Source organism: Siphateles boraxobius, unplaced genomic scaffold (genome assembly GCF_051911475.1).
Source record: "Siphateles boraxobius isolate OS27281-9 unplaced genomic scaffold, OSU_SipBor_1 56, whole genome shotgun sequence".
In the NCBI taxonomy this organism is placed as follows: domain Eukaryota; kingdom Metazoa; phylum Chordata; class Actinopteri; order Cypriniformes; family Leuciscidae; genus Siphateles; species Siphateles boraxobius.
In genome coordinates this window covers 11040613-11057647 of record NW_027509182.1, presented here as the reverse complement: position 1 = coordinate 11057647, position 17035 = coordinate 11040613, and the positions used below count along the sequence as shown (strand labels likewise).

General features: G+C 36.7%; 1 protein-coding gene and 1 non-coding gene across 2 annotated transcripts; one reads left to right on the top strand and one right to left on the bottom strand.

Moving 5' to 3' along the window:
• Positions 1 to 954: 954 nt before the first annotated feature.
• On the top strand, positions 955 to 1088 carry LOC143715139 (small nucleolar RNA SNORA57). Its single transcript, XR_013195676.1, has one exon. It is a non-coding gene; the product is annotated as a small nucleolar RNA SNORA57 (small nucleolar RNA).
• Positions 1089 to 8949: 7861 nt separating this feature from the next.
• her7 (hairy and enhancer of split related-7) lies at positions 8950 to 10201 on the bottom strand. The gene is made up of 3 exons (XM_077206284.1): positions 10065 to 10201; positions 9856 to 9951; positions 8950 to 9570 (listed from the first exon to the last, which is right to left on the bottom strand). The coding sequence occupies exons 1-3, from the start codon at positions 10107 to 10109 to the stop codon at positions 9079 to 9081; spliced, it is 633 nt and encodes a 210-aa protein (XP_077062399.1). The 5' UTR covers positions 10110 to 10201; the 3' UTR covers positions 8950 to 9078.
• Positions 10202 to 17035: the final 6834 nt, after the last annotated feature.

The window sequence follows — 17035 nt, the reverse complement described above, 5'->3', positions numbered from 1 at the left end:
GTACATGGTTTGTCTTATTAAAAACATATTAAAAACGCCACATAGACATATAAACAACAGTAAAAGCTTGATTTTTACCACAGGGGGACTATAAGGTTTGCATGTGGGACAAGCACAACACTCATTCTGTGAGCGTTATGTTACTCTGTGGATGTTTACCTGTTAACAAACTCCTCGATGAGTATCCGGTAAAAGAGGTAATAAGATTAAAAAATAAAGACCTCATTATATATAATAATAAGACCTTTAAAAGACCCAATAAATCCTTTGGATTTGTGTACAGAGAAACAAATAGAACCAATCACAGTGGATTCTGGTCTGGAACAAACAGAAATTATTGAGCCGCTATTATTGTTTGTGAAAATCATACAAATTTCCAAAGGAATGGCCTTGAAAACTAGATTAAATTATTTCCTAGATACTGGAAATTGTTATCTTAAATAAAATCATAGTTAAATAAATGACCATCATTGTCAAACATCTGTTTCACTAACACTCCATTACTGAACCAGTTTACAAGAGACAAGGACTTCCTCTTATGAAGAATATTACAGTTATTCCAAAGAAAATAATTGTGTGGCGAGAATAACTGAAATATTATTAAAAATAAATGTAACTTAATTTGAGACATAACAATCATATATAAAAATGTGAGCGCAAACGTCACGCGCCCCCTATAGGACGACGGCGTTATTAGCTTGTGACGTCTTCCACTCGAGGCGTCGGATGATTGGATGTTTCCTTTTTACGCTGAGATGACGACACACACACAGCTGGTATAAAAGAACAGGAGTGGCCATGTTGCTTTCTCTCTGTCTGCAGCAGTTCTCGGGAAACCTGTCCAATGGTATGTGAAATCATGATACGAGTTGTTATATCTTATTGATTATTTTTAATGTTTTCATGACGCGTAGTATCTGAGATTAAATTTTATGATGGTTATTTTGAATGACACCTCCATTCTTGGCATGCTCGCGGTTTTTAATACTCGTGTGTGTATGTATGGAGGGAGACTAGACCCAGTGCAATGTCTTCGGTACCAGTATGTTTCCCATCGGCTGGTTCTATCCTCAATCACTGGAACACGCTTTCGCTTTAATGCTAGCATTTAAGATGTTAAACTCTAGAATATACATTTTCCTGTAATTTCTAATTGTAAGTTCTTGTTCCTCACAGGCTTGTGCTTCTCCTCGTGGCGCCAGTGTTTGGGATCTACTAGAAGTGAAGCAACTGCTACTTCTAAAGTTAAAGGAATCTTTGGTTTGTGTTTGGTTTCCACAGTCATTTGATCAGTTGCTCTTTAGTATATCTACGGTTTGATAAATGAATAATACTTTTGAATTAACGTTCCTAGTTTAGAAGTCTGTTTGCACTCAAACCTTTTTCTGCTGTTTATATTTGCTGTGAGACAAAACTGTCTTGTTTTCTGTATTTGATTACTGTAATTTTTTCAATAAATGATTTTTTATTTTAACTGTATAATGTGTTTTGGGATTCATTAATTTTCAGTGACCGGGTGTGTCCATTCATTTGCAGTTAAAGGGATGGTTCACCTAAAATGACAATTATTACGTGCTCTGAATTTGTTCCAAATCTGTATGAGTTTCTTGCTTCTGTTGAACACAAGATAATGTGTTAAAGAACGTTGGTAACCAATCACTTAACTGTAGACATTGACTTCCATAGTAGGAAAAAAGAAATGCAGAGTCAATGGCTACAGTCAAGTGTTCAACAGAAGAAACTCCTACAGGTTAGGAACATGCGTGAATAATTGTCCATTCTTGGGTGAATATCCCTTTAGGCTGTTAAATGGCAATATTTAAATTCTGTGGGATTAGTGTAGTTTTTGCTGTAACTTGCACTTTTGTCTGAGTTTGAGGGATTTAATGTATAGCAGTCTTAATGTCCCTGCCATACTTTGAACAGCATGAGCAGCTTTTAAAGTCTTAACATGCCACATTTACTTTTTTACTTTAAGAGCTGTGGTATTGTGATAAGATTAAGATTTTTAACTGCAAGTCCTGAAGTACATTTATAATGGTTTGTCAATGTTATTTTGGTCATAAACATTTTGAAAGTAAACTTTTAGAAAAGCAGCAGAAACAACTCAATCTGGCATTTTACGCTTATATTTTTTTTTTGATAGGTATTAGTCTTGTAAAAGCTGTGTATTGCACGTTTGTGCCCACATAATCGTGAATGAGTAATGATCTTGGTTCACAATGCGTATCTTGTCTATGTTGGTGTACACAATATAACTCTGTGTGCATTTTTCTACATGTATGGTTTAATGTATATTTCAGTCATTGTGGATCTTAATAAAGACTTAAAAGGCTACTGTAAACTTTATCTGACTCATTAAACCAAAGTCCTTAACAGTTTACAATATTACAACTTTCGTTATTGTCTACTTGGAAAATGTCCAAGATTTACAAAAGCTATGAGGACGTCCCAAATATTTAGACTGATTTATGCTATTACTCTGACTCCAAAATGTTAAATATGCAAAGAGTGCTTATTTGCCAAAAAGCATAAATGATGCAGGCCTACATTTCTTATGGGTTCTTTGTTCAATTTAATAGATAAGACATGCAGTCGTTGCATTTCTGTTGTGATAGAATGAAAAGTACAATACTGATTCATTTGAAAATTTTAATAATGGAATGTATTTCAATCTCCAAAATATACAACAAAATCTGAGCATAAACGCAAGTGAATGTCATGAATAAATGTCCAAAAAGGATAAATATGTACATCAGTTATTACAAATGACCATACACCCAGTACAGACCATGCAAAAGAAAAAAAGGTGACAGGATGGTGATATTTGTGAATATGTATTCTAGACATTGTCGTTTTTCTTGTACTTCCACTAGGAGGCACAGTTTTCCCCTGTGCTTTTATCACATCTAATGTGTATATGTGTGATATAAAACATAAATATGTGTGACCATACGTTTTTTAAAGTCTAAATTTACTTGATCAAAAATAGAGTAAAAACAGAAATAATGAGAAATATTATTACAATTTGAAATCACTGTTTCCATGTGGATGGTTTTTTATTAAAAAAATAAATAAAAAATATATATATATAGTTGTAACTCAAATTATTTAACCCCCATTGCAAATCAGGTTTATTTGCAAAATTTACAGACTTTTAGCTGTTTGCAATGAACAAATCAAACAAAAGTAATTTAAATAACTAAACAACAAATTTACCAAATGGTTTCCCCAAATTTAACTGAAAGTACAACTTTTAATGACTTCTGCAGCTTCGAAATTATTCAACCGCCTGAATAGTATCCCTCACAACAGCTCAAATCTGCAAAACAGGAGTTGTCTTAAGCACACCTGATGCAACTAATCAAAGGCTTCATTAGTTGCACCAGGTGTGCTTGAGCTAGAACACATGAAATATCTGAACTGGCTAGGTTTGTTGAGTGTCACGTTTGATTGCAAGTTAGAAATAAATATGACAAAGAAAGTGTTATGTACGCTGTACGTATTAAGCGTGTTGCATATGAGTATACAGGGCCGGCGCGTCCATATAGGCGAACTAGGCAATTGCCTAGAGCGGCACTTTTGTAAGGGCGCCAAAATGTGTGCCAACCAGGAATGAACAATTTACCAAATAGGCTATATGATTTGCTGAGCTGCCGCCGCCCCGCCCCCTGCTCTCACGAGTCATGACTGAGTGATGGGAAGTTCGGATCATTTTACTGACTCTCTTGTTCGGTCTCGTTTATCAAAATGAACGAATCTGTATTCGAGTCATTTCGTTAATTTATGTGGCTTTAATGTTATACTTTTAACAGTCAAATTCCCCGATCAAATCCACCTACGCAATGTTGATCATATTCTGAATTAAGAAATCATTATAATGCAGTCAAAAATAATTTACAGGGAACATAAATAATTACTTCACCTTCTGAGTCTTTCGTTCATTTGTCACGTGACATCACAACGGATCTGTCAGGTTCGTTGTTAAAATATATTGATTCAGGGATTAGGTTATTTGCGCGCTTCTGAAAGGTAAGTTAAGCTTTATTTGCTCTTTAGTCATTGTTTAAGATGCTGAACCTGCTGATGATATAATGTTCATTTGTGTCATAAGAAAGCGGTGTAAAGAGATTTGCAACGGTAATTTGAGGAGCTGAAATGTGATTATTTGGAAAAGTGCTGTCATGACTGCTTAAAGAAAAATGCCTGCTGCATAAACTTTAATATTGTTGACATTTTGGGCACACTCGCGTTGCGCACTATTTGTGCGTTATATGTAGGCTCATGGCTTTTTAGTCTTTGTGTGTTGTTGCTGGTATACGTTGCAAATATAGGGGCGGCAAAGTTTTTTTTCGCCTAGAGCGGCAGAAGTGCACTCGCCGGTCCTGTGAGTATATGTAGGTAGTCTTTTGTTGGGTGTGTGTGTGTTTCAGGTGTTCATTGGATCCACAGCCTGTCAGTCTTCATGAAGGATGATGACGTCCTGGTTCACCCAGCCAATCACATTATGCTGCCACGTCCCCAGCTTTCTTGCTCACTTTGCTGGTTTTTGCTTTTTGTTACTGTTACAGTTAGAGTCCAATGTTTTGTGTGTTTATCCTGTGATTGAACTATTTGTTGCATTGTGGTTGTGAAGTGTATTGTTTTTCATTCTGTTCATCCTTATTCAGTCATCACGGTGTGTGTGAGGCTGGGAAGGAGGGAGCAGGTAAGTCGCGTGACACGGACATCTTGGTTGTATTAGACACACTGGGTTTAGGAGAGAGTGCCACACCCTGTAGTTTTGTTATCTGGTAAGTCAGTGTTTAACATTTAGAAAAATGGTTCTGAACAGTACAAAATTGGGGTTCTTCGGCTTGTAACAATAGCAGAACCAATTTTGGTGCTAAATGGAAACCTTTTTATGAGGTTCCATAAAGAATCATCCTTTGAAACTGCTATAAACGATGAACACTTCTAAAAGCCAAACCACTTTCATGCTGCCTAAAACCCAGGGTTGGCGCAAACTGAACTGAAACATAGCTGGCTAGCCACCTAAACCGGCTTCATGGTATAGGCCCCTGGTCTTATATCTTGTAGCCTCTATTTTGGTTTTCCTTATTATTATTATTATTATTTTAAACAGCATTTCATTTTTTATTGACATGGCAGATTGTTGCAAAAATGACAGTGCTCTAACAACAGTTGATGGCTGAATACATTAATAAATAACATAATAAACAAAATAAATAACAATTGACATTGAACACAAGATGTAATGAAGACCAAGTTCCAGTGAAATATCTTCACAATCCCCTATGATGTCTTTATGTCCTTCATTGTGATTCTGGGTGTCAGTTTCTCTATAGTTACATTGTGTCTCTTCCATTTGATTGTGTAAAAACAATTATGATCATGAATTTTTTTTGTGACTGGGTATGTTTAGGCAAAAAGTCATAATTTTAAAAAAATCTAACAATATGGATCATAAATCCCATATCTCTGTTACTTTGTGGAGAAGAGAATATGAGTATCCTTAACTGAACAGAGTTGCTCACACTTACATGTTCTGTTAAACTAAAAGAGAAAAAGACATGATTGTTACAAATTTTTTAAAGTTTAATTATATAATTCATTAATAATTCATAGACATTTTAAGAAAGAAACCATTTACCTGTTGAGAGTATGTTGACACTTGACAGCCTGTGTAATAACTGTAGTTGTATAGATGAGCTCCAGAAAATCAGAACACAAACTCGAACACAAAGAACCGTTTCAGCATATAAAGGGTTCTTCAGGACGATACGATACGGTAATAAACTGTTATTACGTGTAAAGAACCTTTAAGGAACCGTCTTTTTTTAACCGTCTTTTGAATTAACCAGCTTTAATTTATTTATTTTGGCATCTCTCGAGCTCGCCTTCACACCTTGTTTTTAATAATATTTGTGGGGGGGTTTCTCATGGTCTGTGTAAATATTGTAAATATTAATTTTTCTTCATCTTTTCACTTTTGGCACTGTACAATAAACACTTTTGAGTTTTGATTTGAGCCTTTTTCTTTTATATCCCTGACCATCATGAGTTACACACACCTCTTTTTAAATGTTATACTCCATTTAACCCCTAGCCAAACATTAAAAAAAATCTAAGGGACCTAACACTAAGTCAAAGAGAAGATTACATCGCCCTCCACAAACAAGGAACAGGATACAAAAGATAGCGAAGGCACTAGAGACACTGTTGGAAGTTCAAAGTTAAAGGAACAGTGGTTACTGGACGCTATCAACGACTGCAACCAGATTTCTGAGAAGGCAGATTCAGAAAAACACTCGGGTGACTGCAAAAGACCTGCAGCAATACTTGGTGGCAACAGGCACTGAGGTTTCAGCTTGCACAGTAAGACACGTACTAAACACATGTGGTTTCCATGTTAGAACTCCATGACGTACACCACTACTGACCCAAAAGCACAAGAAATGTTGACTCCAATATGCTCTAAATCATAAATAAGCCACAGAAGTTTTTAGATTCTGTTCTGTGGTGTGATGAAACAAAACTGGAACTTTTCTGCCCTATGGATCAGCGTTATGTCTGCAGGAAGAAGAATGAAGCATACGCTGTAAAGAACATTGCCTAGCTGAAGTTTGGGAGTCAATGGACCTTCCAACAGAACAATGATCCCAAGCATACCTCAATTTCCACCAAGTCTTGATTTCAGAAGAAGACCTGGAAGTTTCTACAGTGACCATCACAGTCACCTGACTTGAACCCCATAGAAAATCTCTGGTGTGATATGAAGAAGGCGGTTGCAGCACGCAAACCCAAGAATATTACTGAACTGGAGGCCATTGCTCATGAGGAATGAGCTAAGATTTCTCAGAAACGCTGCCAGGAGCTGGTGTCTGATTATACATCTCGTTTGCAGCAGGTCATAACAGCAAAAGGGAGTTCAACTAAGTACTAAAGATGCTTGCCATGAAGGGGTTGAATAATTTTGAGACTGCAGAAGTCATTAAAAGATGCATTTTCAGTTGAATTTGGGGAAACCACTTGAAACATGTGTTGCGTTGAGCTATTTCAATTACTTCTGTTTGATTTGTTCATTGCAAACAGCTGAAAGTCTGTAAATTTTGCCAATAAACCTGATTTGCAATGGGGGTTGAATAATTTCTATTGTATATATATAAATTCAAGTGGAAATTTTAATTATATCAATTTTAATTTCAGCTGAATATTTCTAATATGCTGATTTGCCGCTTAAGAAACATTTCTGATTATTATCAATGTTGAAAACAGTCTGCTACTTCATGTTTTTGTGGAAACCGTTTGGGGTAGTAAGATTTTTTTTTTACAAAATATTCAGCAATGAGGATGCATTAAATTGATCAAAATTGACATTAAAGACATTTAAAATGCTCCAAAAGATGTATATAAAAAAGAAATGCTGTTCTTTTGAACTTTCTATTCACCAAACTGTTTCAACATTGATAATAATAATAGGCTGCTAAATGTTTCAAATCATCATATTAGAATGATTTCTGAAGGATCATGTGACACTGAAGACACTAATGACGCTGAAAATTAGATTACATTTAGGCCTAATTATACATTCAAATAGCCAACTTCTTCAATTTGTAATCACAACATTTACTGTTTTACTGTATTTTTGAGCATTCAGCCTTGGTCACCAGAAGAGACTTCTTTCACACACACAAAACAAAATCATTACTCCAAACTTTTAACCGTTACTGTTTTAAATTAATCGCAGATTAAGGGCACATTAAAACAGTGGTTTTTTTTAATATATTTAGCCTATTTTTGGGAAACGAGCTGTTATTTATTTATTGCGAAACAGCCGTTTGAACTGTTTAATGACTAGAGGAAATAAAAAAACCCTAACGACCTAAAAGAGTGAAGCGTGGGAAAGACATCTGACCTTCATTCCCTGGCCACAATAAGGTTTATTGTGTACAAAAATTCACGCTTCTGTGGTTCAAACGGATGGAAATGCGCGTGCCAGTCGTTGAGTCGTGTGGGCTTCACACTTGCGAGACAAAATCCTGAGCCCGAGACGTGTTAAACCAGGTTCACTTCAGCCTTTTGTCCCGTCATTAGCATCTCTCAGATGTCTAGGAGTCTTTCCCAGCTTTTAAACACCAGTTTAGTAGAATAAACTAGCACAAGAGCGGAAAAGAAGAGTTTAAATCCTCAATTTATCTGCGCATGCCGCTCATAAGTGTTCTTCTCATTATATACTTCGTGCATATTTTTATATAAAACGCAAAACAATAGTCAATTTGATACATCTGTGATTTGAGATAAATTGTAGCCCATAACTATAGTAAAAATTGATCCAAAGTCGTGGGCCAGACAGTGCACACACACTCTTTATACGGCAAGTCAATAGGCTACTATCAAATCTTTGTTTATGAGGATGTCTCCGTCAAGGTGCCAAGGCACGTGGCGCCCTTTCGCACTGTTTCTTCATTATCTGAGCAGACAAACGAGCAGAGGAAGCAGAGGTGTGTGAACAGAAGTCTTGTGGAAGTGTGCCAGATATTCGCCTCAAACATTCACACTGTCGCGCGCATTTCAAAGGCTTTGATGATCAAAGCGGACTTTGAATGTCCGGCGCGTGCAGAAAGCGATCATTAAAGTTGCTCGTGACATCAACAATTAATATTAAAAGAAAAACAACTGGTTAATTTTAAAATTTTAATGATGGAATGTATTTGCTTCAATCTCTAAAATATACACCTATAAATCTGAGCATAAAATGGAATGTCATCATGAATAAATAAATGTGCAAAATAGAAAAATATATACATCAGTTATGTATTACAAATGATGATACACCCAGTACAGATCATGCAAAGAAAAAAAAAATCTGTGTAAAAAATATATTGCCATGTTTATCATACACTATTTACACATTTTACATTTCCAATGAGATGTCAGATGACAAAATCATTACACAACATTTTATTTTTTGGGAATAAACATGTCTCTCTGCAGCCTATTTTAGAAGAGATGAACCATGTCTGATTATTACACAAGCCCGCTGTTTTTGAGTCCATGTCTCAGCCTCGATCTCTCTCAAGGCCAGGGTCTCCAGACCGTCTGACTGACCGCTGCTTGTTGCTGAGAGTCGGGCCGGCCCGTCGCATGCTGTGTGTTTGAGTCTGTGCTTCTGGATGGAAGTTTGTTGGAGTCTGGCACAATGTTCCTGCAAGCGGATGGGAGTCCTTGTTTGCAAACAGAGTTCTTCTGCTGTGCATGTGAATCTGGAACCTGCGTTCTGGAGGAGTTCTGGACTCTGACGGGCAGTCTGATGCTGGATGACATGCAGGGTCGAGACAGACGGTGACACATCGTCTCTGAGACAGAAGCTTCCAGTCCACGGGAATCTCCTTCATCTGACAGGAAACGGGCCGCTTTCTGAAGACATGAAGAAAAGCCATCCACGAACCGATGTTTCTCTCCTCCTTTCGCATCCTTTGCTTTCTTACCCTGAGCGACAGAGTTTTGCAGAAACAGAACGGTGTATTCCAGGATCTCTGCTTTCTCTAGTCTTTTTTGAGATGGACTCTAAAAATGAAAGAGGAGAATTTAGACCAAGCAAACACATGATAAAGAACTGCAAATAAAGGTTCTATTTTGACATTGATGGTTCCATCAAGAACCCTTAACATTCATGGAATCGTTCCATTGCACAAAAGGTTCTTTATAGTGGAAAAATGGTTATTTTAAGAACTGTTTACTGAAGATGCCTCTTCTATATGGCATTCCTGTGAAAACTCATTTTTGGAAGCTTTATTATTAAGAGTGTATAAGCTTATTATGTTGAGAGATGAAAAAGCATGCTGTTCTTACATTGTGCTCAGGGCCTTGCAGAAGAAGAGTCCTCAGGTTATCCAGACTCCGATTCATTCGTTCTCTTCTCCGTCTTTCTACCTGAGGCTTCAACAGCTGCAGAAAACATTAAGACTAGTGTCAGTGGACAGGTCAGGGTTTACAAGCTTATGCCAGGCTGCAATGTTACAGTTTGAGATTCATGCACAGAAATGAATATTTAGGCCTACCTTTCTGTCCATTTTAATGGTCTCAGTCTCTCCAAGGATTTTCATTGCACGAGTGCTCCAAACAATGGTTTATATCAGTGATGATCCAGTAAAGGTCCGAGTTCTCTTCTGTGAGGTATGCTGGGGAAAGATCTCTCCTCGAGCGCGCTTACAGTGAGATGCAGGTCTGAAACTGAGCTCAGGTTTTTATAGGCTTCCAGGCGCGTGGCCACGCCCACTATCTGTCACAGACTGACCCTGAACGCGCAATGCTCTCTTGCAGTTTGTTCCCAGCTAAAAACAAAACACTAAAAAGTAAATAGGCTATAATATTAAAAGTCATTGTAATGTTGAAGATCATACCTATTAGCTGTAGACGTTTAATATTAATCACGGACGTAGCCGAAATCATTTGAGTAGGCTAATATCGCATTGTGGGTAGGGTGTTGTCTTACATATTTATTACAAATAGCTACTTATTTTTTTTACATATTACTGTAGTTAGCTAACATATAATCTCCACTGAATTGCTCGAAGACATTCAGGCCGATTTTAGATGAAAAGCACTGATGGCACACTCTCACTGACACTTCCGTGGGCACGTGCGCGCATGAGAAAAAACCCTCAGTAAATATGCATATCAAAAGCCCTGCACGCGCCGCTGGTGACACAGACGCGATTATAATAATAAAAAGAACAGAGCTCTCTTTTAATGTCAAGAGTGTTAGTTCCACTGTTGGAAACATGCAGCAATTATGCTTCGGCTTGGTTTCGAATTTTGCATATTTTTTACGTTTTCGCATAATATTGTACCACATAATTAATGCAGCAAAAACAAAAAACACAACTGCAATCTTTAAGCCTGCATGCGTGGCAGTGATGTTATGAACAAGCGTCCCCAAAGTTGCATAAAACAGCAGAAACAACTGCATTATAAACAATTCTTAAATATGAAATGCATTATCAGAATGTTCATATAATTATTTGAATAGCATAAGGCTCCCGAGCCTGAGTCCAGTCCACATATGTTTCCTTATTGACGCACGGCAGGATTGCGTTTATTGGTAATGTAAGGCTTCAAAGGCGCCTTACTGAATTTAAAGTCGCAATCATCAATTTTATATAAAAAAATAAAAAAATTACATTTCGCAAGAATAGCTTTAGGCTATAAAAAACAAGTGGACTGCTGTGCGTAATAATAAATGAGCGCGTGCCAATCCACGCTTTGTGGATTTGTTTTGCTCAAAAAAGGCACAACGTCGCAGTAGCCTAAACATCTGGGTAAAATAAAATGTGTAAAAATCTTCAGGGGGGAGCAAGGTGATGTGTGTTCACACCTCTTTATAATTCGGTAGGGCGCGTGCCGCGTGCCAACTTCACGCCTGTGAATGCGCGCGCGTGGACTGCAGTCATCCACGTGTGCATATGAAAGCTTACGTGTGCATTATTCATTGCACTGAAATCACTATGTTAATAGACTCTTGGCCATTAAAGTTCTGAAGATAGCATACATTCTTTATTAGCGAAAAAGTAATCAAAGCTTTAAAGATCGAGCTAGGTTAAATCTGTAATACGAAGACAGCACGTGTCTAGTTCCCGTGGAAATACGTAGTTTGTTCACTGGATACGCTTTGCTAAAATATGTCTAAAGGTTTGGAGAGGAATTTGACAAATGTGATCATATCTACACTATTTTGCTTTATCTCCACCGCTTCTATCAAGGTAGCAGAAAGTTCCAGACCTGATGCACCGCACCGCAGTTCATATCGTGAATGTCAAAACACGCATGTAAGTGATAAAAATGGAGACTATATGTGAACGCAGGCAGTGTTATAATGTTTATCGAAGAGTAGCGTGGGAACGTCTCTGTTCAGTGATAGCTAAAATCCCGACAGGTAATAAAACAGGACTGAGGTGTGATCCATGTTCCTAGGTAAGGTGTAAGTTGTTCGTGTTACTGCGAGAGCGTGGCTAAAATGCGTTCCCATCATAACACTCTTCAAACGATTGCCTGTTGGCGAATTTTAAATATTTACACTATTGCGTGCCCTTTGGCCAAGTTCATTATTCTCAATTTAGGCGATACAGCACTGCCGTGCATTAAAAAACGATCTCGCTGTAGCCTACAAGATCTTGGAGTTCAAGAGTGGCCACTACTGAAGCAAGCAAACCGACCCGAAATTACTCAAACGAAATCTGTATATGTAGTGAAACTGAAACGTCATAATTTTTTCTTTTTTTGAATAGGCTTTTCTGTCTTTATTACAGCGTGAAAATGAATAATTTCGCACTGCTGTTTACCGTTCTATTATTTTTTGCTTAATATCTATTAAAATAATATAGGTAGACATACGTATAGACCAATAGTATGCTAATATCCCCAGAGAGACTGTCTGCTCTCACCTGCGCTTTTCTCATTCTTATGCGCGCAAACACACCAAACCTCACGCGCTTTAATGGCCCTGCGCGTGCCAGTTGCTTTAATCTCGGCCTTTTGAGTGCAAATGTCTAATGGGTGTCGCTAAGTAAAAAAAGAATAAAGGCAGACAGGAAAGTTTTTGATAAGTCTTGGCAATAAGCCTATAGACAGTCTTTAAAAAATAATATCATCCCAATAAATTCTGTAGGCTATACACAAGATCACATTAACTTCATGACCTGATAGAAGGCAATCTATAAACGGCTAATCACAAACATTGCCAAGGTATAGGAAGTGAAGAGTGTATGTGAACGCAGACTGCTCTGTGTTCTCGTGTTTATTGGAGAGAAGCGTGGGAACCGTGTCTGCTCTCGGCTAATAATGTACAAATTCTGACAGGTAATAAAAAAGAGCTGAGGTGTGTAAGAAGTGCGTGTTACTCGGAGAGAGTGCTTAATAGCTGGTTCCCATCATAACACTTTTCCTATTCTCTGTAGGGTATTGTCGAAATTCAAATGTTTACACACGCGCGCAAAATAAAACTTTTTAAAATATTGTTGTGATATCCCATGACAGAAAAGCTTGATGTTGTCTTTTACAACAAAAATTATAGCGTTAACCTATGTTGTTGATCGTATTTTTTTTTAAAGTTCAATGTTCAAATTTAGAATTTTATGAAACTCATTAAACCAAACCAGATTAAATCAAACTAACACGTTTGACAACACACCCGTGCATGGGTTCGTCCGTGCACTTCATTACAGTCAAGGCAAGCGTGGCAAGTTTGCACTGCACAAAAGTTCTATAGAAGCCCATTTCCGCCATAAAAACAAACAAAAAACAAGTCATAATTATGTCATACTTAGTCATAATTATGAGAAGATATTAGAAATGATGACATAATATCATATGAAATAAAAAGTCATACTTGTGAGATTAAAATTCGATAATAAAACTCCATTAAAAGACATAATTTCGACTTTTCATCATATAATTATGACTTTCCAAAACATTATTTTTTCTTATTAAATGGGCTTATACTAAACAGACCGGTGGAGCAATTTATAAATCTATAAATAATATGTATAATTCTATACCAGCAGGGGGCGAAGGCAACGGGTCGTTTGTCCAAAACAGGTTCACCGACACACGTTTGGTGTTAACAAAATGTGTCAATGGACCCATAAGAATAGAAGCACGCAGAGAAGGACATGTGCCCTGTTTTAATACAGTTTCCCACGGGAACTGATGCATAGCACTCAGTAAAACCGGGCTTGAAATTATAACACATATAAGGGAGGAAAGTAAATAACTAAAATAGGCTATTCATCATTAGTAGCCTAAATCATTTTTTGATCATTTTTAAAAGTATCTTTACACATAGCCTACACACATGTAACTACACATTATAAAGAAGGCTTAATTGCTATTAGTGTGTTTTGTGCCTTTCCATCAAGACTATTCAGATAAAACGTATGAACCAAACTCGTGGGGTTTTCAAATACTACTTTGATCTGTTTTTGTGTGTGTGTGTGTGTGTGTGTGTGTGTGTGTGTTGGAGTTAGGGTTCTTTATTTCTTTTTTGTTTTTGTTAAAACTGTAATTGTCAACAAATAAAATACAGTTTTTCTGGGGCTCAACCACTCACTTCAAACTCTCAGCAAGTGCTATTCTTAATATATGCTATATATAAACCTTTAAACTGGTAACTGGTCCCTTATTATACCCATTTTCTTTTCATTTTTTTTAACAAATGGTATAAGTGAGACCAGTTAAGGATATTTCTCTCCTCTTCTCCACTAAGCAAGAAGAGATATTCAATTCGATCCATATTTTCAAATATTACTTTGGTTTAAGCATACACATTCCCAGTTACAAAAAATATCCCATGACTTTCCTTTTAACATTGTGAAGGGCTCATATACTGCCCATTTATAATGTCATCTTTTGTGAACATAAGTTCTTTTACACCTGCAGAGAGAAACTGCCAATCAATTACATCAAAATACACCCATAATATAGACTATATGAAGATATCATAATACAACCCCATCGCCAGAAAAGTTTGGGACATTTTGTAAAATGCAATAAAATCAAGAATCTGTCATTTGTTAATTCTCTTGAACCTTTATTTAACTGACAGACGCATAAAGAAAAGATTTCCAATATTTTCACTGATCAATTTTATTGTATTTTGTAAATAAACACATTTTGATTTTGATGGCTGCAACACACTCCAAAAGAGTTGGGACAGAGGCAAAATAAAAGTGAAACGATTATAGCATATAGAAGTTAACATGTTTTTTACCAGTTCTAATAATTCATAATTCTAAAATCACATTTCTCAATGCAAGATTGCAAAGTATTTAGGTCTTTCACCATCTATCATACATAATACTGTGTAAAGATTCATGGAATCCAGAGAAATCTCAGGCAAGGCAGGAAACCTCTGTTGAATGTGCGTGACCTTTGACCCCTCAGACGGCATTGCATGAGAAACCATCATGCTACTGTATTAAATACAGGAGAACTTTGTAAAACACTTCACACTGCATCAAGAAATGCTTCTCGAATCTCTGTTACTCAAGGAGAAACTCTACATCAGTGCAGAGATGCTGGAGATTCTCTGAGCCCGAGCTCGTCTCCGATGATCCCCTGTGGAAATGAGTCCATGTTTCAGCTAGTTTCTCAGTCTCAGTCCCAAAGACGAAAGGGATCATCCAGACTTTCATCAGCGACAGGGAAGCAAACATCTGTCATGTATGGAGGAGCATCAGTGAAACGGTACGAGTGACTCGCATGTGTGTGAAGGTCACACTGATGTGGAGGAGTATATTGGGATTGTACAGAGACATATACTGACATATACTGATAGTAGAGGCCTAACCTGGAACTTTTTCAAACCATTTTTTCTAATATAATGTATTAACCATTTGATTAAATTTTTTATTGAGTATTTGAAATGATTTTTAAGCAGGCTCAGACTCTATAGGTGGAAAAGTGAAAGACTACATATTGCATTCAACACAATAAGAAAAGTGCAGGATCATTTCCCAGGCATTACGATTAAAATAGGCCTATATTTCCCCTCATTTCCCCCGGTTTCACAGACGAGGTTTCAGTCTAGTCTCAGACTAAAATGCATGTTTGAGCTTTTTAAAAAAAGCATCTTGCACTGATAAATCTTAAAATATGTCAGTTCCATTGTTTTGTCTCAAGATGCACACCAGTAAACTACTTAAAATGTCATAATTGAACCTAATCCTTGCTTAATCTAAGTGAAACCAGACCTTTTTTACTTCGTGTGTACTGTAATTTATAGCCTATATAAAAAAGCAAAAACTCAGAACTCAGAAAGCAACATATCATTTCCTTTGACCTTTTACTTATTTGCAAGTGTAATAAGATGACTAGCTAGCACCAAAGCACTTAAGCCAACTTGCAGCACACGTGGCTAGTTGATCTAAATGCATGAAATATCTCTTCTGGTATAGGCCATAGAAAGTGTGTGTATATCTGCTCAGTGTCCAGCCGTAGCCTAATGAGCACTACGATAGGTCAAGTTGTAACTAACAGCATCCACATCACTTGTAATCACATTTGTGGGGGAGAGTGGGGTAAGATGAGCCAGTGGTAAGTATCTTGGCAACTGTACATTTTTATTGTCACGTGACCTTGTATTTTGAACCCACCCATAATTTCTGCCAGACTATGAAAAGGAGAAGCAGATGGGAGGAGTGGAAGGCACCCATTTACTTTAAAAACATAAAAAAGTAAAATCTGAGTATAACAGATGAAGTGCCTGTTACAGCAAAGCAAATTTATCCACTGGTCTAAAATATTTAGCAACATATAAAACCATGCAAATCATTTAGCTAAATATTAGCCTGAATTGGTAAGCTATAGTCCCCCCTCCCCATGGTGAGACAAAGTGAACCAAATGATGTGGGGTAAATTGAGCCGGCTTTTTTCTTTTTTTACTTACCCCACCATTAGGCATTAGTGAATTGGTATCTCAATGGTGTCTCAATTCAATGGTGGATTTCATTAGTGAAATTAAATCTCTGAAGTAAGCTGGTATAATTTCAATGTAATATTATGCAACTGGTTTAGTTTATCATTTGTTTGTTGTTGTTGTTGTTTCTAGTTTATTTGATAGGGACTGTGTACAAGTACTAAATCCTTCTCTGATGAGAACCAGAAGATGCTTTTCACCATAATCATATATCTTTCCACCTGTAGTCCCTAATGCCCAAACTTGTTTGACATTGCCAAAAAGCTACCATGCAGAATCTTTTGACTAAAATGTGTATTATTTTTCAGTGACATTTATATATTCATTCTAACTTTTACTGTAGTTTCAACAAACTCTGTTGGTCTGTTTTTGGAAAGGTTGCAACTTTGGTGGTCAACATATGGTTTCAGAAATGCATAAATTAAAGATATTTAAATTTAAACTTAATTTTTATAGCTTTAAGAAAAGAAATGCATATTTATAAAAGGAAATTTGATTATTAATTAGTTTTAAAAGAGGTAAATTATCTTTAATTTAAATGAATCAGATTAATTTACT

What these genes read in the sequence shown, in the direction of transcription:
- her7 (XM_077206284.1), bottom strand. Translation starts at nt 10,109, where the DNA reads ATGAAAATCCTTGGAGAGACTGAGACCATTAAAATGGACAGAAAG. An exon ending in CCATTAAAATGGACAGAAAG is followed by an intron (nt 9,952 to 10,064) that starts GTAGGCCTAAAT and finishes TGTTTTCTGCAG; the next exon opens with CTGTTGAAGCCTCAGGTAGA. An exon ending in TGCAAGGCCCTGAGCACAAT is followed by an intron (nt 9,571 to 9,855) that starts GTAAGAACAGCA and finishes TTTCATTTTTAG; the next exon opens with AGTCCATCTCAAAAAAGACT.